This window comes from Microtus ochrogaster, chromosome 6 (genome assembly GCF_000317375.1).
Source record: "Microtus ochrogaster isolate Prairie Vole_2 chromosome 6, MicOch1.0, whole genome shotgun sequence".
NCBI classification, from domain to species: Eukaryota; Metazoa; Chordata; class Mammalia; order Rodentia; family Cricetidae; genus Microtus; species Microtus ochrogaster.
Window position 1 is genome coordinate 26,676,682 of NC_022013.1, and position 21,331 is coordinate 26,698,012.

Sequence of the window (21,331 nt, forward strand, 5' to 3'; positions counted from 1 at the left end):
CTAGACCCCAGTAAATTGCAACCAAGCTTCAGGACCATGAGCAGGACTCTCATCCTCAGTCAATTCCTGTTCGGTGAGCAAGTGATGCCCTAGGTCCTTTCAGGTGCGAGGATTACGAGAGCTAAGGAAGCGGACTGCTAGGCAAAGCAGCAAGCACCAGAGTGAAGCTGGCTGCAAAAATGGGACTGGGGAGCCGTCGGGGATCCCCAACCCTGAAGCAGGAGGGACAGCATGGAAGGAACATGGTGACCTAGTAGAGGACTCAGTTCATTCTGGGCAGACCAAGGACAAGTGGGGCTGATTCGGGCTGCTGAGTCATGTCAACCCAGAGGACACAGCATCACTTTCCAGCCCAGCTAAGGTACAAGTGAGTTCACAGTTGGCTTGGGATGTGACTGCTGGGCTCCTAGGCTTGGGACGTGACTGCTGGTCTACTAGGTGTGGGACGTGACTGCTGGTCTCCTAGGCTTGGTCCCATAGAGTGGGTTACCATATCCCATGTAGCATAAAACATTCCATAATGACTGCTCATGATGATGCATATTTGGATGCATTTAATATGTACTTTTGAGAGTGGCCAGGTTCTCCTTCTAAAATATGTATAGGCGTATTAGACATACCACTCAAGGGGAGCTATGATATTTTTTTCTTCCTCCTGTTCTCCCTTCTCCTCCTTTCCCTTTTCTTTGTTAAAGTATGTGTTTTGGATGTTTAAGGTAGACTTTCCCAGACTTAAGAATTTCGTAAAGTGTTATGTAGTTCATTTTGAATTTCCAAATTCAGCAAAGCAGGTTTCTGTACTGCAGGGCTACCTAGAGCCCCCATGGGTCACCAAGGAGGGGAATGCAGAATCTGTGACTGTGGAGCACTTTGGGAAAAGCCTTAGTGACTACCTTGCCTGGGGATGGGGGAGACGATGCTGAAAGCCAGTGACTTTGCCCATTGAGTCCTTCTGGTTTAGGGCGGTTGAATGGAGAGGAGGCTTGGGAAGTGTTCTCATTGCGGCCAGGAAGCACCGTACACTGAGCACTGGCCAGGGATCTCTCAGAGCCACAAGAAAAGCAGTGGAGTTTTGGAGAGCTTGCATCCCACGAACCCTCTTCCAGAGCCGTGCTTGTCTGTGAAGAGGGTTGTTTGGCTATCTTCTGACCTCAGACCCAAACTCCAACCCCAGTGAAGACAGCCAGAAAAGCAAGACAACTAGGGGCAATACGTGCAGAGAAGGCTACTCCGGACCCCTTTATCTAGTAAGGTGCCTAATATTAACACCATGTTAGATTTATTTTTATTCAAATCAGATAACAAAGCACCTATATAGGCAATGAAAGTTTTGTAATGTTTTTGCCAAACCAACTCAAGGAAAATATAGTAGAGTTAACAGAAATCCACGCCTCTCCCTTGCTGGTCCTAGAACCCTCAGTATAGGAGTTGTGAGAGGAAGTTAGGACTTCTTCACAAGGGCAGGACCTGAATTTTGCTCATCCGTCACTTGCATTTCTTCTCATCACCACTTTGTGGCGCTGTTGACAGTCACTTCTACTGGGTCTGATCCTCATAGATCTTAGAGGCTTGTTTGTGTGGGTTGTTGTTTTCCTTTCTTTTATTTTTTCCTAAACTTGGGCAAAGGGGTTTCTCATCATGTTCTCAGGGGTGAATTCATGATGTTCAGCTCCAAGAACTCCATGCCCCACCACTAGCAAAACATCTCCCCAAGAGTGACCAAAGTGACCCCTTAGCAGAAGCTAAATACTAGGTCTATAACTTTAATCTACAGTGGGGCATCCCTCCGACAGGAAATCTAACTTAATAAGATCCTTTGTTATGTCAGTGCGAACCTTTTTGATCCCCTGCGGGATGCCGAGTCACCAAGAGAACTACCACGTAAGAACAGGAAGCTGAGTATGGCGGAAGCACTTATTAGTTCATGATTCCTAACCGCAGTGCCTTGAAGTGACTTAACCTTAATGCACCTCTATTTATTCACTTCCAAAAATAAGTAATATTAGCCACCTCCCAAGAATGGTGTGAGCACTCAAAAACATTCCAGAGGAGCACTTAGAACAGCGCCTTCCACATCATAAGCTGCTGACTGGAGTGGGCCTTACTTGCAGAAGGCTCTTAGGAAGCTATCAGGCCATCTAACGGTCACAGGCGATGCTGGGTCTCAGTTTCTAATGTGGGCTAAGAATTGCTATGGGAAGACCCCGTCCACTACAGTTGCCTCCTCACCATGCTCCCTGGCAGCTTCTCTATCTTTTCCCAACAGTAGAGATAGAACTGACCCTGAACTGCATGGGCCCACGTGAGGTTTCTCATGTGAGTCACTTTTCTGAATAGCTTTATGAAAAAACAAATGTTGATACATGGACTATTTATTTTACAAATCAGGTCTGAATGTTACATCAACATGAGAGGTTGTGTTCTTCAAACTGTCATTAACATAAATAAACTTCCTCCCTCTAGCAGATCAAATATAAACAATCAAGTCTAGATCCCAAATTTTCAAAGAAACAGAACAGTACTGGCAATTATCTAAAGCAATCTTTATGTGCCCAGCACTGAGTGAGGGACTTTACCTTTAAAAGGAAAGGCCTAGTCCCACCCATTGAGGCTCACGACCTGAGTAAAGTCTCAGATACTCAGTCCTGACAGCTCAGGCTGGGAACTGGAAAGCTCGGGCAGTGTGGGCAGAAGCCGTATTTGAACTCCCTCAAAGCTAGCAAAGCAGAGTGGTTTTCGGGGGCCCCACAGCTGGAGTGTTAGCCAAGGTGTGAATCAGGACCAAGCAAAGGATGTCGGGAGATTATCCTAACAAAGCCAAGTGCCTGTCAGAGAAGAAATGTTTTCTAGAGTGTTCCTCTACGACCAGTGGGGGAACTCTGGGGATGCTGTTCACAACAGCAAGGAGACAGAAGTTTTGGTTCCCATGTCTTCTACATCAGTTTCCACTCCAGAGCAAGCGTGAGTCTCTGTGAGGCTTTGGGTCCTGGTTGGTTCATCGTTCTCAGCCAGCGTGGAGGAAAATGCAAACTGCGGATAGACTCGAGGCCTGCAAAAAGGGTAAAAGTGGGAGGGCACAGAAGACACTCAGTAACCTGAGATTGCTACCAGTTCTCACCAGGGAGAGGACTGGCTCTTTTCTGTCACACGAAGAAGGTGTGACCACTGCCAAGGCCTCAGGATCCCCATCACCCTCAATGCAGCCTGCCCACTCATCCGTTCAGTAAACACTAAGCCTCTTCCTCAAAGGGAGAATAAGCAGCAGAGCAACAAGTGGTACAAGGACTTTAGCACACTGTGGACACACATGAAAGCAGGGAACAGGATCAGAGAGGCTGCCTAGAAAAAAAAAGGGAGAACATATAACTTGAATTTGATAAGCACAGCTGATGAAACCTGGTAGCTCTTAAACCCATCACAGACCAATTATTTCCAAAATAACAGCTTTCTAAAACCTGGGAAGGGCTACCTATAATTACACCCCGCCCTGGCAAACCCAGTTTTTGGCCTAATCCTCTTTCTTGGTTATTCAGCCGGGGTTTATAGAACATTTATTACGGGGCTTGGCTACAAGAAAAAGAAGACACCCTATTCAGTGCCACAAAGGATAAAACCAAGAGGGTGGGAGGTGGTATAGCCCCGACCTGACAGGGAAGGAGCAGGTGGCAGTAAGTGCTAACAACACTTGAGCCTTTGTAAGCAGCCCTTGTCTTTCACTCACCAGAGAGACTTCTGTGATAACTTGTGGTAGCTGTTGCCACTCCTTCTACTGGATCAATAGGCTTCTTTAAGATATTTTATGATTTTTTTTTATCCTGCCTCCATGTGTGGGTGTGTGCACGTGAGCACAGGTGCCCATGGAAGCAAAGGGTAGTGGATTCTCTGTGGCTAGAACTACAGACAGTTGTGAGGCCCTGCTATGGCCGCTGGAAACCCAGTCCTCTGCAGGAGCAATGCCTGCTCTTGAACACGGAGCCATCTCTCAACGCCCCCCCCCCAGTAGGCTTTTCTTCTGCCACTTTTACATGTAAGGCCCTGGAAAGTATCAGTAATGAGATGGTCTACATTCTCAAAGGACATGGCCACCGATATCAGCCAGGCCAGGCACAGGATGCTCCGGGATATGTGTTTTCTCTTTTGGTTCTCTTCTCTTAGGAACTGTCAAGGGTGTTTTCTGTCTCTCCAAATACGGAAATCGGGCAAGGATGCCACCTGACCATGGAGGGGTGAACGGCAAGATTTGATCTCTGAACAACACCTCCCCAAAGCAGCACTCTCTTCCCTTCTGATCATTTCTGGAGTCAGGAATGCCACAAAGGCCTTTCCTTATTGATATCTTCACTCTTCTTAATTTTAGTGAAATTCTGGGACCTCTTCTTCAGAGCTGATGCACTCGCTGCCCTCACCCCTTCCCTGCAGTGTGGCGATCCTGCAACAAGAACCAGTGAAGAACTAGAACTGGGCACTGGGGGGACCTGGTCATAGAGCCTCGCAGCTAGCGCCAGGAGCAGGTGCTGGGCTGCAGGAAGAGGCAAGATTTGCAGATCACCAGGGCCAGGGAAGCGGACAAGAGTCCTCAGATTACTCAATACATGGCACCGCAAGCAAGATGGCAGCAGGTACCTGCTGAGCCTCCGCAAGGCGCCGCGCTTGTCCAGAGCTATGACTCACTTTAAGAAGTCCATGCCAACCCAAAAGAGCAAAATGAAGCCTTAGCAACTCGCCGACACCCCAGAGCTGCTAGCGATGTGACTTGTCGCCGTAATCAGGACCACACAGAGCCCAAACAGAAGTCATTCGGTGAGGGCTTCACTCTGGGTCCAGCTCCACTGGACGCAATGAACAGTAACTTCTGTCGGGCCCTTGTGGACTGCGGGGCTCCCAGCGGCATGCAGTTGGGTGTCGTGGCCCCTGCAGGACAGACGCCTCTGGCAGCCACCGAGCCCCTGGGCAACGTGCCCTTCTTACTGTACCCGGGCCACACCGAGCCGCCTTACTATGACGCCTACGCTGGGGTGTTTCCCTATGTGCCCTTCCCCGGCGCCTTTGGGGTCTACGACTACCCGTTCGAGCCCGCCTTCATCCAGAAGCGCAATGAACGTGAGCGGCAGCGCGTAAAGTGCGTGAATGAGGGCTACGCGCGCCTCCGCGGCCACCTCCCCGGAGCCCTGGCGGAGAAGCGGCTCAGCAAGGTGGAGACCCTGCGTGCCGCCATCCGTTACATCAAATACCTGCAGGAGCTGCTGAGAGCCGCCCCCGACTGCGGCGATCCACCGGCTGCCACCTCCCCGCCACCCGTCCGCACCGGCCAGGGCAACTCGCCGCAGCCCCCCTTCCGGGTGACGGAGTCCAGTGGGTCCTCCCCCTTCTCCCCCTCGCCTTTCTTGGAGTCGGAGGAACCCAGTCTTTGATCAGGCCAGAGGTCTCGACTTGTCCTTCTAGGAATCAGTATGGGAGTTTCTGGGTCATCTGTGCCGGGCAGGATCGTGATGTTCAAGGTCTGTGCTCCCATCTCCACCCACTTGGGCCAAATGTGCAGGCCCCGAGTAGAAACCGCGAGATGCGGATCCTTAGAGGTGGTGAGTGCGGTGAGGAGCGGAGTCCAGGACAGCTCCCGGACCTGATTGCTGCTTGGCCTCAGCATGACTCTGTTGTCCCCCTACAGCAGCAAGTTGCCTGAAAGCCAGCCGCACTTTGACTTCTATGTGTCATGCCTGAGTCTTCCACAAGATGGCCTCAGATACTAGCGGGGAGCTTGATGGTCTCTAGACAGAAGGAATTCCAGAGGGAGGGAGGCCGGGCAGCTGTTTGAATTCAACACCCTGGAACTGACAGACTTGAGAGAAGGGTGTGTGTTGTGTGTGTGTGTGTGTGTGTGTGTGTGTGTGTGTGTGTGTGTGTGTGTGTGTTGTGTGTGTGTGTCGCGCACTTCTGTCGCTGGTGCTAGTTGACTTTCTTGACAACAAGTGATCACCTCCCCTCTCCCACCTTTCCGCATAGTCTTCTGGTCTATTCCCAAGTTAAGAACTTTCATCCCTCCCCAGCCCCCAAGACTTGTAAGCTTCTAGGGTCCGTTGACACTGTGTTTACATCAAGGACTAAAATAAAAGGACTGTTGAGTTTTGTGATTCCTGAATTATTGTCTCTGCCCACCCTTCACCTTGTTGGTCTTCTCCATTTGATTCCCCTGCCCAGAATACTTGGTGCAAAGGTATGCTGGGTAGTTGCTAGCTCACGCAATCAACTAATATTTCTAGACAGCTTAATGAATGCTGAGACTTCGTGCTAGGGGGGTCAAGGCTCCAGAGAGAAAGCACACAAACCTCGTATAATGAGGGACATGAGGGGCGGGGGCCATGTGAGAGCCATGCACATTCAACGTTGCCTGGGAGGCTTTCACTTCAGTGGGCTCCATTTCTGACAGGAGAAGGCATGGTGGTCCTGGACTCATCCTGATGGATACTGAGACTGTAACGGATGGAGATATGTTGAGCTAGGCCACCACCCAGCACCTTCTCCGGATAGAGCCACGGAGCTGGGGTGGGGAGGAATTTAATCTCTGCATGAGGGACCTGTCTGATTTGTGACTCCACCCACAGGCTCCTCTTCCTGAACCCCGTTGCCCAGCTCCAAAGATTTCCTATCTCCCACTGCCCCTGCCCCATCCTGGGCCTGAGTGTAAGTCACCCCTTTATACCCAGTCCTTGCCCTCCTTGGGGGAAGTTTGAGATGTCACTGGCTGGACTAGAAGGAATGACAGCTGCCTGGCCTCAGGAGTTTGGGCTGGGCAGCACGGGCTAATTTTACTCACTGGGAGCAGAGAGAGTAATCCTCCCACCCCCACTCCCGCCCTGATTGCCTCAGCAGGACAGGCTCAGTCAGGCCCAGTCCCCAAGGTGGGGGCATTGGGGACACAGGGAGGAGAGGGCCGTGGACTGGGGGAACAAGGGAAAGGAGGGGTGCCAGGGAAGCCATGGAGCCTTCCTCACAACAAGATGAGGGCATGAAGAAGAAACAGCCCAAGAAACCTGTTCCTGAGATCCTGCCGAGGCCTCCCAGGGCCTTGTTCTGCTTGACTCTCCAGAACCCTCTAAGGAAGGCCTGCATCAGCATCGTGGAGTGGAAGTATCCTTTTTAGTACCCACGGAAGTGGGGGTGGGGAGGGAGTGGGAGGCAGGGGAAGGGTATGGGGTTGTCACAGACTTCAGATGCTTAGCACCCGGGTGGCTGGGCTTTTGAAAGGGGGTTAACCCGCTACCTCAGACTGGCACAAGGAATAAGACAGGAAGGAAGGTCCCCACCACAATGGAAAGAGGAGCTTCCTGGGTCATAGGTGACAGCCAGAGAGAGCAACTGATCATTGTGGGAAGGGCCTGTGCTCATGGGAGCTATTTCTAAGTGTGTCCAAGTCTCTATCATCAAGGCGGTAGCACTCAAGGTTTTGAACAAGAAGATGAAAGAGGTAGAAGGTCCTAAGAACATCCTCCATGGGGGGGGGGGGCAGGAGAGAGTGACAGTCCAGGGACGATTTCCACTGACTCAGGTCTCAGTCACAAATGGAGCTGGTGAAACAGTCGAAGGAAGGCCTACTTAGTGGTTCCTGGATTCTGGCAAGCACACTTGGGTGTTTTCACCCAGAAGCAGTGCCCTGAGACAGGGCCTGGATGTCTCCCTGGGTTTGCACAAGTTCTGGAAGAAGAATGATGAGAATATCCGGGTTATTTGGGGAAAGGAGGGGCTGCCGAGAGGAGGCCTATGCTGAGCGGGTTCTGAGAGTCGGGAATATCTGAAATATTTTTGACATACTCTGCAAGAGTGGGATGCCATCAGCTGTTCCTGCGGGAAATGGAGAATGAGGAATAACTGGGAGAGTGAGGGAGATATGGAGACACGGAGAGACGGCCGGACTGGGGTCAGGCCTCACTCCCGTAACTGCACTGTGTCAGACAGTGTCACCTCCAGACCCCTCCCTCCTTGCCTGTCTCCCGTGAGAGCACAGCTTCCCCTGGCAAGCTCTCCCTTTTCTCCACTCCACCTATAGATCCATTCTGTGCCATCCCCGTCCCCTGTCTCTACACTGAAATTGCTGGGAAGCGAATGGGATTCTCACCCAAAACTATCTACATCGCACGCCTCTGCTCTCTGCCCCAAATGATACACCAAGGATGCTGTCTCCATTTGCCTCCCTCACACCTAGAAAGACGGGATTCTGGAGCATTCCTTTGAAAACGGCTGCTGGGGGCAGGGATGTATCTGGGAGTGCAAGCCCACAGACAAGAGTGTGAGTACAACGCTTTGAAAACCCAGCTTTCCTCACCATTTTCCATCTTTTCCAGTCCTATTGAAGATACATCAACCCCAAGCCTCCCTGGCCATTTTGGGAGATAAGCCCCCACAAATCATTGTGTAGCCTGACTATCTCTTAGCAGTGCAGTAACAAATTTGTAGACTGGCCTTTAGCAGGCTCTTCTCCTCAACCCTACACATCCCACTGATGACTCGGTGAGCACTCCTTAACCCTGGTGCCAGACCCTTCGAGACCATCATCTTGCTCACCATCTTTGCCAACTGTGTGGCCCTGGCAGTGTACCTACCCATGCCTGAAGATGACAACAACACTCTGAACCTTGGCTTGGTAAGGAAGCCTTCCCTTCCTTCCTCTTGCATTCCTCAGCCCCAGGCTGGGAGTCACCATAGGAGCTGGGAGTCACCCTAGGGGTTGGGAGTCACCCTAGGCTTTGTTCTGGGGGAGGATGCTGGTGCCTTGGCTCCCTGACAACACAGACCAATGTCCTCACACTGCCATGCTGCTCAGTGGCCCTGCAGCTTTATCAGACTGAACCTGTTTAGCTCAGTTCCACAATATCCATCAGTCAGTGATCACCGTGCCAAGCACCCAACAGGCCAAACTCACAGACCTTTCCCAAGAACTTCCCAAAGTAGTAGCAGTTGACAGATGTGGAAGCTGGGCCCCAGCAGTGTGAGCCAGGGATGCTGAACACTTCCCTCCTCCCCTGGATAGACTCCCGAGTGCTGCTCCCCCTGAGCTCACCTACTGGGGGCATATGATATAGAAATCTGGAGAAAGGGCTCTGCGGACCTGAGGTGTCACTCTCTCCTACCCTGTCACCAGCAACACAGCAAGTTCTGCACTGAGTAGTTTTCATTGTTGAATTATTGAATCTCCACAGCAATCTCCATGATATAATATTAGATTCTCTGAAAATTAATTACTGAATAAATACAACAAAACCTACCCTTGATAACCCAAAGAATTGGAATTTAGGTATATTATGTAGGACTGCCCCCATATAAGCTTCCTTTTTAAAAAAGATTTGTTTATTTATTATGCATACAATGTTCTGTTAACATATATACACCAGAAGAGGGCACCAGATCTCATTATAGATGGTTGTGAGCCACCATGTGGTTGCTGGGAATTGAACTCAGGACCTCTGGAAGAGCAACTAGTGCTCTTAACCTCTGAGCCATCTCTCCAGCCCCCCATATAAGCTTCTAATAGGGCCTCATACCGTGGTCTTTCTGACTTTGGAACTTGTTCTTATCTTTATTTTTTAAATATTTTTATTTTTAAATTAAAAAAATTATTTTCAAATTATGTGCATGCATGTGTGATATGTGGGCATTTACAATGTCCTCAGAGGCCAGAAGATGAAATTGGATCCCCTGGAACCTGAGTTAGTTATGAGCTGGGTGCTGGGAACTGAACTCAGGTCCCCTGCAAGAGCAGTACTTACTTTAAATCACTGAGCCTTCTCTCCAGCCCCTTCTATTGACTGTCTCCCCAAGGTCGTAAACAGAATGAAGACTTCTAGAGAAGTCCACTTCTAGAGAAACAAAGAACAGCCTGGGGATGGTACTCAATGATGGGATACTTGCTTAGCATCCAGAAGACCTAGGGTTCCACTCTGGTACCACAAAAACTAACCAACAGGACAGGACAATGGAATTCCATTCTCCAGGGCTTTCCCCTGTCCTGGAACCACGGGGCTTGGAGATGGGATCTCCATCTGCATGCATCCAGAGCCAGAAAGAAAAGGGTGTATCTCTGCCTCTCCTCAGGCTGGTTTCCATGGTAATCTATTCTGAACTGGGGAGAAGTTGGGTGCTAAATGTATGCTTGCTGGGAATGGAAATAACTGAGTTCCTAGAACGAAGCAAGAGTGGTTGCAAATGAGGGCAGGGCCAGTGTGGCCTCTGCTACCAGGGAAGCTGATGTGTGCAGCCAGGGCCTTCTACAAGAGAAGCTCAATTATCCACGTCCATGGATTTAGGGAGAGTTCTTGATCCACCCCACACCTTGTGACTTTGCGATTTGGTTTCAGGTGCACTCTACAATGATGAATGCTTTTGGTGCTCTGTACTTGTGATCCTCCCACTGGGAAGGTGGAGATGCCAGGATCCCCATGGCTCACTGGTCAGCTATCCTAGCTGAATCAATGAGCTTTAGTTCCTAGTGAGAGGCTCTGTCACAAAACAACAAGGTGGCCAGCTCCTGGGGAATGATACCCTAGGTTGTCCTCTGGTCACTAAATGCATGTACACACATGTACATATGCACCTGCACACACATGAGTATGTGTACATACCCACATGGACACACACACACACACATACACACACACACACACACACACGAAGCTGGTTTTTTGTTTTTTGTTTTTTTTACAAACGATTACCTTCTTTTAAGACATTAAGCCACACCTTAGGGATTGGGCGATCTCCCATCTTCCCAGATAGCCCTAGTCCTGTGGTGTTTCCCTTTGGTCTGTGGGCTGGAAATGCAGCTCTTCAGGCAAGTCTAGAGCTCAGAGATACACCATAGTAAGTGTGCTGGACGGCATCAAGCTGGCCAGCATCACCTGGCAAGTCACCACACCCTGGGACACTGACCACCTGGGAATAACTCTAATCTGAACCCTCTATTATGAAGTCCAAAGAGATTAGGCCACACCCAAAGTCAAAGGCAGCTTCTGCCTGAGGCCCCCTTACCACCACTTGTCCCTAACACCCAGAAGAGGACAAGGAGAGGGGACAGAGCAGATTAGGCATTTATCTCTCTCCCTTATTATTTTGACTACTTGGAAGCCTACAGAAAATTGATAAGATTCCAGTTGTCTACAACAATACTTAGCTTTTAAAAAGGGAGAGTCTAGGATGAAATCTGAATTAACTTCCTTGTTCATTTCATGAATTTATATTTAGTACCTATGATAGGCCTGGGAAAACTCCAGAGATGTCACAGTTCCCATCTTCACAGAGCTCAATTAATTTAGTCAATTAAACAAATAATTACAATGTAACCAGTTAAATATGTGCTTTAAAATGAAATTAGGGTCATGTGAGGTCTGAAAAAGAGAATCTAAACTAGTCTTGGGGTCAAAGAGGCTCCCCAAAAGATAGAATATTTAACCCAATGCCTGGAGGATGTGGGCGGGGCCAGCTTTGTGGCTATGTATCTGTTCAGAGATCCATCCCCGCTTAGAATGAATGCTTTTGGCCATGGCATTGAAGTTTTAACTTCACCTTTGAATTTATGTTTTGAAAGTAGAGTTCTCTGGGAGAGTGACCCATACTCTGGGAGCTTTGAGATTCAACTCCCACACTCTCTCAAATTCTGCTACCTTCTGTCTCAAAACACAGGCTTAGATTCCTCCCTCCCTGGGGTCCTGGGCCCCCTAGGAGTGGGGAAGGCCTGATTAGAACACAAATCCTTATATGTCTCAGAGGTGGTCATGATTGTGGATGTCCCTACCTTGGGCTGGCCGTGCCATAGCCCATGCTGTGGGCTGCTCTGCAGGGCTGAAGTCTAAGGCCCACCCCATCTAGGGACACCGTGTCTCCTGGAGTGGAGGTCTAAAGGCCCTCATGCTTTGTCAGTTCACCATGGTTCGCAGTAGCAGGTTTGTGTGATGGGGAAGTGCCTGGCTCCCCTTCTTCATATTTGGCTTGATCACAGGATGGTAAATGTTGGGAGGAGAGGATGTGGAAGAGAGATTAGCAGGCGTTTGCAAAGGTCTAACCTTACCCATACAATAGTCAATTGGCAGTTAATGCTATGGCACTTTGAGAAAGATGATGTGGAAAAAGCAATTTTTTTGTTTGTTTGTTTGTTTGTTTTAGCACCTTTATGAGCAGATATTTCTACTTTTTGAACAAGATACCTTACATTTTCATATGAATGGAGTCCTTCCCATCCCTGAGTGATGCAGCCAGTGCTTGGTGAAGGGTAGGTTGAGGGTATGCCTTCATAGTGCTATGGGAAGGGCTCAGCAGAAAGGGGGTTTGGGTTGGAGCTACATGAGCAAAGCGTAGCATTTTTTTTAAATTCATTTATCTTTATTTCATGCACATTAGTATTTTGTCTGCATTTATGTGTGGGATCCCCTGGAACTGGAGTTACAGACAGTTGTAAGTTGTCTTGTGAGTGCTGGGAATTGAACCCAGGTCCTCTGGAAGAGCAGCCAGTGCTCTTAACCACTGAGCCATCTCTCCAGTCCATCAAGTAGCATTTTACAAAGCTTTTCAGGCCACCACATGAGACATGGACTGGGGTGAAGTGGGAGCTAGGAAAGGTACACAGAGTTGTCCCACTGGAGATGAATAATAGAGCGACCTTGAGAAAGGTTAACGAAGTGGGCTGGATGGGACTTGGTGACTAACTGAAAGAGGGTTTAGAGACAGAGCTTAGAGAAAACAAGAATGTCACTGAGATTTCAGTGTCACTCAGCAAGACAGCTTGGGGAGTAAGATAAGTTCAGACTCACCCATGTGCACACCCTGGACAGCTGGTTCTGCAGGCTTGAGTGTTTGGTGACAGAGCTCTCTTGCTGTGGCGTGTGCTAGACCAGCTAGGGTGTGGGGCAGGCAAAGGCGGCTTCCTGTCCATGCCTTGTACAAGCCACGTATGAGAACTGGACCCATGATAATGACTGGGTGCCCTGGCACTTGTCTGAGGGCATGGGCTGCCCCTCCAAATCCCTCTAGCATTCCATGGGAGCATCAGATCCGTATTTGGGTCTGGGGTACCCTTCTGGTTCTGCCTGTTCTACGCCAGCAGGGAAGCCATGGGTCCTCTCTGAACAGAAGAAGAAACTGAGGCCCAGATAGGGCAAGGAGTTATGACAATACACAGTAGTGCAATGCAAAGGGTAGCAAGATGAGGACCAGACTCTTAGTACCGCCTTATGACCCAGTGGTGGAGGGGGGTGGAGCAGTGCTGTAACACGGTGGTTAGGGCAATGAATCTGGACCAGAATGGATGCTCTTGAGTCCTAGCCCCTTCATGGAGATGTGTTCTTGGACCTGTGTAGTCTCCATGTTCCCTCAGCATCCTTATTTGTGGTGAGATAACCTGGTATACTTCCGAGAGGTTTCTGTGTGAATGAGGGTCTGCTAGGCTATTGTGCCTTGTACTTTGACCTTAGGAGCTTCATGTTGAGTGTCCCCCTGTTCTTCAGAGTGGGTGACCCAGCCAGGCAGCCCCTGGCCACTAGATCTCAAGGTTGTTCGAGAATCCAAGGATATAGTCCTCATTAGTTGTGCTAAATGAGTATGTCAGATAAAAGAAAATCCATCCCTTGTTGGAGAACTGTAGTTGAGGGATAATGTTTGATCAGCATGGGTCAGTCCTAAGTTCGAGCCCCAGTAATGGGGGAAAAATCCCTCTTCACCCAAGCTGCCCTCTGTCCTTGCTCTCTTTGGCCTCTCATCTCTCTTTGAGCCCCCAGTGTGTCTGACCAGCCTTCCTAGTTCCCTATCATCACCACGGGCAAAAGCAACACTGAGTGTTTGCCGAGGGCTCACACTCTACCCAATACGATTCAGACACAAAGAGGCTAAACCACTACCTGGCCCAACTGGCTCACGGACAGGTCTGTGCCCTTTGCAAACCGTTCAGCATGGGGGAGAGAGACAGGGGAGGAAGCAATCAGAGCTGCTTACTGTAATCCTACTTCTCCTGACTCCGGGAGCTGCTGCTCAGGCTAGAAAAGATGCTCAGAGTGTCCACTCTACCCTCAGGACTGACTTGCTCAGGAGAGAAGCCTGGCTGTGGCTTCGCACAGGTGGAGGTGGCAGACTGTGGCTGATGCCCAGCCAATGGAGGCTGAGAGAGAGACCCCAAAGCGATCCCATTGTCAGAGAAGTAAGAAGATGGGCAAACACATCCACCTGCAGCTGAGAAGCAAGACTAAAGCCCAGGGCCTGCCTCCCAGTCCAGCCCCAGACTCTCTTGTCCTCCCAAAAATGCATGGTTCGAAAGGGGTCAGTTCCTGGGCTGACTTCAATTGAACTCAAAGGACTTTTGGGAGGGCAACCACTCTAGTCTTGGCTGACCTTAGGGGACCTATGAGAATCTCAGGGATGATCAGCATCCCTAATTGAGGATTAGAAACAGATTTCTTTGGCTATAATCTCTTCTTTTGCCCTCAAATCGTGACTTTCACAAAGTGAGCTGTACTGATTTATGTACAGGAGGAACACATGACAACAGTTAACCCAGCCCACAAGACAGCAAGCAGGGAGTGAGGCAGGTTCACAGAGCACTGGAGGAAGAGTTTAGTGACCGTGGAAAAAGGCTACAGCAGGACTAGTGGGGTGTGCGCTGCCTACCAGGAAGAAAACTTAGCTCAGAGTCTGTTTCTCCCCTGGGAAGAGCCCATCTCTGCGGGACCCAATAGTGAGAATGAAGCACAGAGCGCCCCTCAATGCAGTGGTCTCCAAAGGGGGGACAGGAGGAGGACTACTACCCATCAAGGGACATTTGCAATGTCTAGACTCATGGAGTGGGGGCAGGGCTGTAGGCACTGTAGGTGCAGGACAATTGGAATTGCCTAGCCCCAGGGTCAGTTAGGATTGACGTTGACAGACCCTGCCTTAGACAGTTAAATAACTTTTAAAATATTCTGTTGTGAGGTTGGCAAGGTGGCTCAGTGGGTAAGGATGTCTGCTGCCAAGCCTGATGACCCGAGTAAGAGTTGCCAGGACCCACATGGTGAAAGGAGAGAACCAGTTCCTACCGGTTATCCTCTGACCTCCACACTCAAACAATGGCACACTTGCCCTCCTCCAGCAAACAAACAAATGTCAACGAAATCATAATAAAATTACATCCTGACATTGCAAGAGTTCTGGCAGCCTGCTCCCAAGCTCTAGATGTCTTTTCCTAACAGACATAGGAGGCATGGGCTGCTGCGTGGGCCGCTGTGAGCTGCTCCCCAGACTGCCGCCCATCCAGCCCCTCCTTGGCTCCAGAGCAGCCAGCCCTAAGCCATCATAGGACACTCCAGGCCTCTGCCACATTCCTGGGGTTCAGGTTGCCTCCCAGTGTCCTCCACAAGGCTGGAGGCTAAGCCTCTGGCAGCCAGGGCATTTGTCTTTTTATAGGGTCCAGAACGTCCTGCTGACGCCTGCGGACAGTGGCCCACTCTGCCTCACCATCTGGGGAAGCTGGGCCTTCGGCAGGGCCCCACTCTGGCCTTGCTTTCAGAGCATAGCAGATCAGAGGACCTATGGGCTGCCCGACTAGGTCACCCACTCTGAGGAACAGAGGGACCCTCGATGTGAAACTCCTAATGTTGATGCACAAGAGTGCTCCCAATAAGGATCTGGGAAAATACAACAAATTCCTAGCTTTTGCCCCACCCCAGAGCTTGCCCTGGGTTCAACTCCCTTTCCAGACATTCTGTTTCTTACCGAATCAGTCCCCTGACCCATGAACCAAATGGGACTGAACAACAAAAGCCTGCAGAGTCCTTGGTATGTGCCACACCCTGCAGCCTTTCAGGGGACACTAGGGGTAAGGCCAGGAGCATTCCTCCCTGAACTCAGTCTCTGTTGTCCCACCTGTGAGCAGGGGCCAGCACTTCCCCTTTTAGCACTGCTAGCCCTCTGTGAAGCAACCTCACATACAACCCAGTGCGTAGCTATGACACAACAAAAGTTCATTTCTTTTGTTTCCTGCTCTTCCAGCACCGATGGCCCACAGCCAAAGTCATACTGTGTCCAGGACTGCAGGGGCAGGGTGGGGTTGTGATCAGGGTCCAGCAAATGCCTGTGGATGCCTCTCCCTCTCCAGTGTGGACTGCTGGTTGAGACTGTGGAGTTTTGACTTAGACGCTCTACATATGTACTTCAGTTCTGCTGCTGGGCTGTGTGCTTCTAGAAAGTTGTTCACTCCCCTCTGTGCGTTGATTTACTTCTCCCTAAAGTGGGCGCGGGAGTGCTTAGTGGGCAGGGGTTCATGTGTGTGGCTAGAACAGGTCCTGGCAGGTAAGTGGATGCTTAATAAGGCTTAGTTGTTATGCTCGTTATCCCCCAAGACAGATCTGTCCCCCAGTCCTCCTAGATGAGGCCTTCCGCTTTCCCTACTTCCTCTCCTGCCATTCAGCCTGTCTACCCACATTTCTGCACACTTGGCCTGAAAAAGCTAGTATAGAGGAGCAGCGGGACGAAGACGCCTTCCCCAACCACCCAGAGACGTAGATGTTCATTTGATCAGGGGTTCAGCACACTAAATATAGCAGCTTTGCTCACTCCTCAACTGGGCATTCTCCAAACCCTCCAGAATGAAGTGTCAGGGAGATTCCAGGCCCAGAGAGCGGACAGGGGCTGAGCAGCAGCCCAGCAGGCTGGCTCACCAGAGGAGTGTGGGCACGGACTGGCGGTGGGGCAAGAGGCCGGTGCTCCCCCAGAAGCTCTCTTCTCCTTCTACTCTTGCTTCTCTCATAGGAAAGAGGAAATATGGCGCCTGCATCAGAACTCAGGCCCAGTCCACATTGTCTTGTTTGTCACTTATTTGGGAACCTCCTCTTGAGTTCTGAGTCCTCTCCCTGCTTTCCCTGAACCTGGAGTACAGGAAGCTCTGACTGCAATTGTTCTTGGTGATTGTGGCTACCTGGCCTCCTGTCTGTCCTGAGTTGTGCCTTTTCCACTGCTAAGGTCATAGGGGCAGCAGGCGGTCTGTACTATTGTTGGGATGGGAACCTAAGCAGAGATGAATGGACCCCACTTTCAGGAGTCCTAGAACCTTCAGGCACTGCCTTATCTTGGGGACACTGTGAGCCCCACCCTATGGACTTCTCACCTCAGGGTAACTCTCCAGCCTTGAGAATCAGAAGCAGGGGACTTTGCCACAGACTTATCTAACAATAAGTAGGCCATTCCTACTGTCTGCTCCCAGAAACAAGAAAGATGGTGAAGCCAGGAGACGGGCAGCCATTGCGACTGGAAAGGGTCTTGTGTTGTACCTGTCAGGCCTGCCACCAAGCACCTGCAGGGAGGACTCAGGTGACAAGGGATGTGTGGAGACACCCAGCTGATTCCCGCTGTACCCTCAGCCCAAGTTCTAGCAGCCACCAAGCCCCCATCAATTCTCTTGACCCCTCCCATCAAGTGAACCCCATGAGTCTGGCACCTCTGGCTCCTGTATGCTTTGTGTCCGTGCAGACCGAAGGCCTGGGCTCTAAGGGAGGAACCTTCCTCCACCTCCTCTACATCTCAGCTTTTCCCAGGAAGTGCCACTGCAGTTCTTTCAGAGAATTCTGCAGACCCTAGAGCCCTCCATGGGGAACATGGAAGGCCCGCAGCAGGAATGCAGACCAGGTCCCAGTGCTTGGGGCATGGCAGAAGAAGGAGGGATGGGGACAGCTGGCCCTGTGGCACAGACAGGGAGGTTGTACTGGGAAAGTCCCTTTGCAGAGGAATCTGGCCAGCTGCCAACATATTCTTTCAAAGTCCTAGGCATACCTGGGTGGGGGTCACTGGGAGATGAGCAGGAGAGAGGCAGAGCCAGTGATGTGCGTTGTGAACCCTGGTCTCTTCAGCCCGGGACTTTGGAGATGCCACTTTCCAGTGTAACAACGTACAGACGCAAGGCCTGTGCTCATACTTAAAGCTCTTAAAACTGTGCAGCCCCTAAAGCTCACTGAGAGGCCTGTTTGTGGGAGGACCCCTTGTATTGGGTACCTGGTGATGAAGGCCTTTGCAGATGGGGTCGTCAGAGCTTTTACCTCACAGGCAGCATCCTAGCCGTCCCACGAGTCCAGGAGGGCAGGGAGGCAAAGAGTCTACTCCAGGGTCAAAGACTATCTCCCTTCGTCTGGTGTCAGCATCCTAGCCGTCCCACGAGTCCAGGAGGGCAGGGAGGCAAAGAGTCTACTCCAGGGTCAAAGACTATCTCCCTTCGTCTGGTGTCAGGGGTCCGTCTGCTCTATTGTGTGGGGTCACTCTGCTTGTGCCACATGGGACTTGCTATGTGACTGACAAGCCCATGTTTGTCATCTGGTTGTACTCAAAAACTGAGAATCGCTAAGCTAAGCTAAGCTAAGCTAAACTAAGCTGAGCATTGCTGTGGGGTTTTCACAGAGCTTCCTTGATGAGCCATTGATCTCATCTTGCCTCGGTGGTAGCAGCCATCTGCAGGCCCACCCAAGCTCATGGTTTGTCTCTTAGGCAGAAGGGCCCTGCACTGTCCGCAAACGCGTACGCGCACACACACACACACACACACACACACACACACACACACACACACACACGGTAGGCACCTTTGCAGATACAGGTGACAAAGCAGGAAATGGAGGAAACAGCCCTATATTCACTTCAGGAGACAGTTAAGTGGATAAACAGGCAACTGGCCGGTTAAGTCTTGAAGTCTGCTAAAACAAACAAACAAAGCCATGTATCTTCAGTAAAGAGCTGGAAAGTAGGGAGGGTAACACAGAAGGGACCAATCAGGCTGAAGCCAGAGAGAAGGAAGAGAGTGAGCCCCAGGGAAGGGTATTCCAGGCAGAAGCAATTCTTTCTACTAGATATAAGGAGGGGGTAGGTGTATGTAGTCTTCAAAACCTGCTGTTCCCTGCTCCTAGTACTCACCCTGAGATGCCCTCTTAAGAGGGACCCTAGCACTTTCCCCAAATCCTGTACCCATGGGGCCAAAACCACTGGCTCAGTCAGTTTACACGCAAAGATGACATGGGCTCCAGGAAAGAACAGAGCCCCGGGCAATACAGAAGACACCCCAGGCAGATTCTCCTGGGGACAGTCAGAGATGTCCTACGAGCCTAGATGAGCAAAGGCTCAGTGGCTAGGTCCCCTGGAGAATCTGAAAGTCATCCCACTGGCGGGACAATAGTGAGGCCAGCAGTCAAGGTCAGCAGGGGTCATTTCACAAGGGACCCACTTCTCTATGGGTTTACTTGACAAACCACATGGCCCTAGGAGACCAGGAGGGATGGAGTACCCAGAGCAGAGAGGAACTAGGAAAAAAGGGAGCATCAAACGCAGCAAGGGATGGCAGATTAGAGAGTGTAAGGCAGGCCAGGGGCAGGGGCAGTACCAAAGAAAACGAGATGGATGCCAGGCATTAGAGACAGATCCAAGCCCAGAGAGACCCCTGTCTTGAGTCAATGGTCACTATTGGTCAGTGCTGGACCTTGTGAGAAAGAACATATTCAAGTAAAGAGACGTTCAGGCTCAAACATGTTGAGTTCCTCATTGGATAGAGACATACCTTGGTGAACCACTCACTGATGTGTCCTCAGCCAGCATCTCCGTAAAGACCAAGAGAGCACCACAGATGCCATGGTGCAAGTAGCAGAACCCTCTGCAAAGGGCCAGTGACCCACTAAACAGTGGGTCACCACCTCTTACAGGATGCCATTTAATCCTCAGGACAGCTCTTTGGAGAGTGGGGGGTCAATTTGTTTTATTTTACATGTATGCAGCCTGCACGAATTTATGTGCATTGTGTGTGCACAGTGGCCATGGAGGCCAAAAGAAGGTGTTAGATCCCCTGGGAGTCAAAATGTGGGTGCTGGGTTGAACTGGGGTCCTCTGAAAGAGCAGCCAGTGCTCTTAACCACTGAATTAGCTCTTAACAAGCACAAGGAAGCCAAGACTCCTAGACAGACCTGTGCAAAGAAATAGCCAGCGAGAATGTGCACCCTGTGTCTCCCACCTCCCACCCTTGACAACAGACTCCCCACAGACACAGATGGCAATTCTTTAGGAAGGCAATGGCTTTAATTACAGGACACCAGCCAGGCCGGCTGTGCCTAGGGGTTTAGTCTAAAACTTAATGAATACCTGGGGAGTGTATAGCCCTTGTTCCACTGTGGACAGCACATGGGCTGGAGAGGCATGGGGCCAACACAGTGTAGCACTGATAACACTGTCCCTATGGTGAAGGAATGGACAGATCCCTGGTCCATGTCTGCTCAGCAAGGGGCATGCTGTGTCCACTCCGGCATTAGGCTACAGAGTGGTAAATGGAGAGAGTTGGATCTTGGAGCTCGTGGGCTATGAACCTCAAGTGACCCCCACCTGAGGCCCACAGCCCCTACAAGCTTGCTTTGTGGCCAAGAGACAGATAGACAGACAACAGGTGCAGGCAGCTCTCTGGTATATGCGGCCGGCTGCCCGGCCTGTGAGCATGGCAACTATTTTGGGTCCTGTTTTCCTTTCCCTCAACAGAGCTTCTCCTGTCTGTCCCGTGGAGGTTGAATCAATGTGGAAATCTACATGCTGATTTAACCTCCCTCTCCTTACGTATACCTTTCCCTGAGAGATAGACTTGATTCCTGGACACTTACCACACAGAAGGAAGACCACCCTGTTGAGTCCAAGAGACTCTACACAGTGGCTTCGCCCCATTCCTCTCAGCAGGAATGGTATCCAGATTGCCCCTGGCAGCTCTCATATTTGGAGAGCCTGGAGGACCAGAGCTATTGGAAGCCACCAAGCCAGGGCTCAGATAGCTGCAGGAAAGGCAGTCTCAGGCTGGAGTCCAGCCAGAAGAGGACAGTTCTCTGTTAGAAATAGCTCTTGCCTGGGCCCTGAGTAGAGAAAGGGTGACCTGGATGGGTTCAGGATGACCCAGAGGATCAGGCTATTGGACAGGGTATAGAGAAGTCAGCAAGGCCATCTTCAGGATGAGGCTGAGCTGAAACCTCAGCCCCTTACCCACAGAGCATCCTCTTACACAGGGCTCTCTGTTCCCTCGTCACCCTGCCTGGTGAAGCTGCCTGCAGACAGCTGCAGTGATGTGCAAGGGAAATGCAGGAGAGTAAACACCAGCGAAGGGCCCTGACCAGCAGGAGAGGGTCGCTGGCTTAGGCCACCCTACTTTTAGTCACCGAGTGGTGGAAGAAGAAAAAAACCCACACCAGAAGTCACCAGGGGGTGTCCTAGTCAGGGTCTCTAGTGCTGTGATGAAACACCAAAAGTCACCCGGAGAAGAAAGTATTTCCTTCATCTTACATGCTCTATCACTGCGGGAGAGAAGAAAGCATTTCCTTCATCTTACATG

At 50.7% G+C, this 21,331-nt stretch overlaps 2 protein-coding genes across 4 annotated transcripts in view; both read left to right on the plus strand.

Annotated features, from left to right (window-relative positions):
• Positions 1-4,800: 4,800 nt before the first annotated feature.
• Positions 4,801-5,672, plus strand: Ascl5 (achaete-scute family bHLH transcription factor 5). The gene has a single exon (XM_005348428.2). The coding sequence runs from the start codon at positions 4,839-4,841 to the stop codon at positions 5,409-5,411; it is 573 nt and encodes a 190-aa protein (XP_005348485.1). The 5' UTR covers positions 4,801-4,838; the 3' UTR covers positions 5,412-5,672.
• Positions 5,673-6,973: 1,301 nt separating this feature from the next.
• The window catches only part of Cacna1s (calcium voltage-gated channel subunit alpha1 S), a 66,253-nt gene continuing 51,895 nt past the window's right edge, over positions 6,974-21,331 (plus strand). For all 3 annotated transcript variants that reach the window (XM_013346711.1, XM_005348429.3, XM_013346712.2), the window contains exons 1-2: positions 6,974-7,125; positions 8,530-8,635. In XM_013346711.1, the coding sequence (XP_013202165.1) occupies positions 6,974-7,125; positions 8,530-8,635 (258 nt within the window). The remainder of the gene's footprint in view (positions 7,126-8,529; positions 8,636-21,331) is intronic.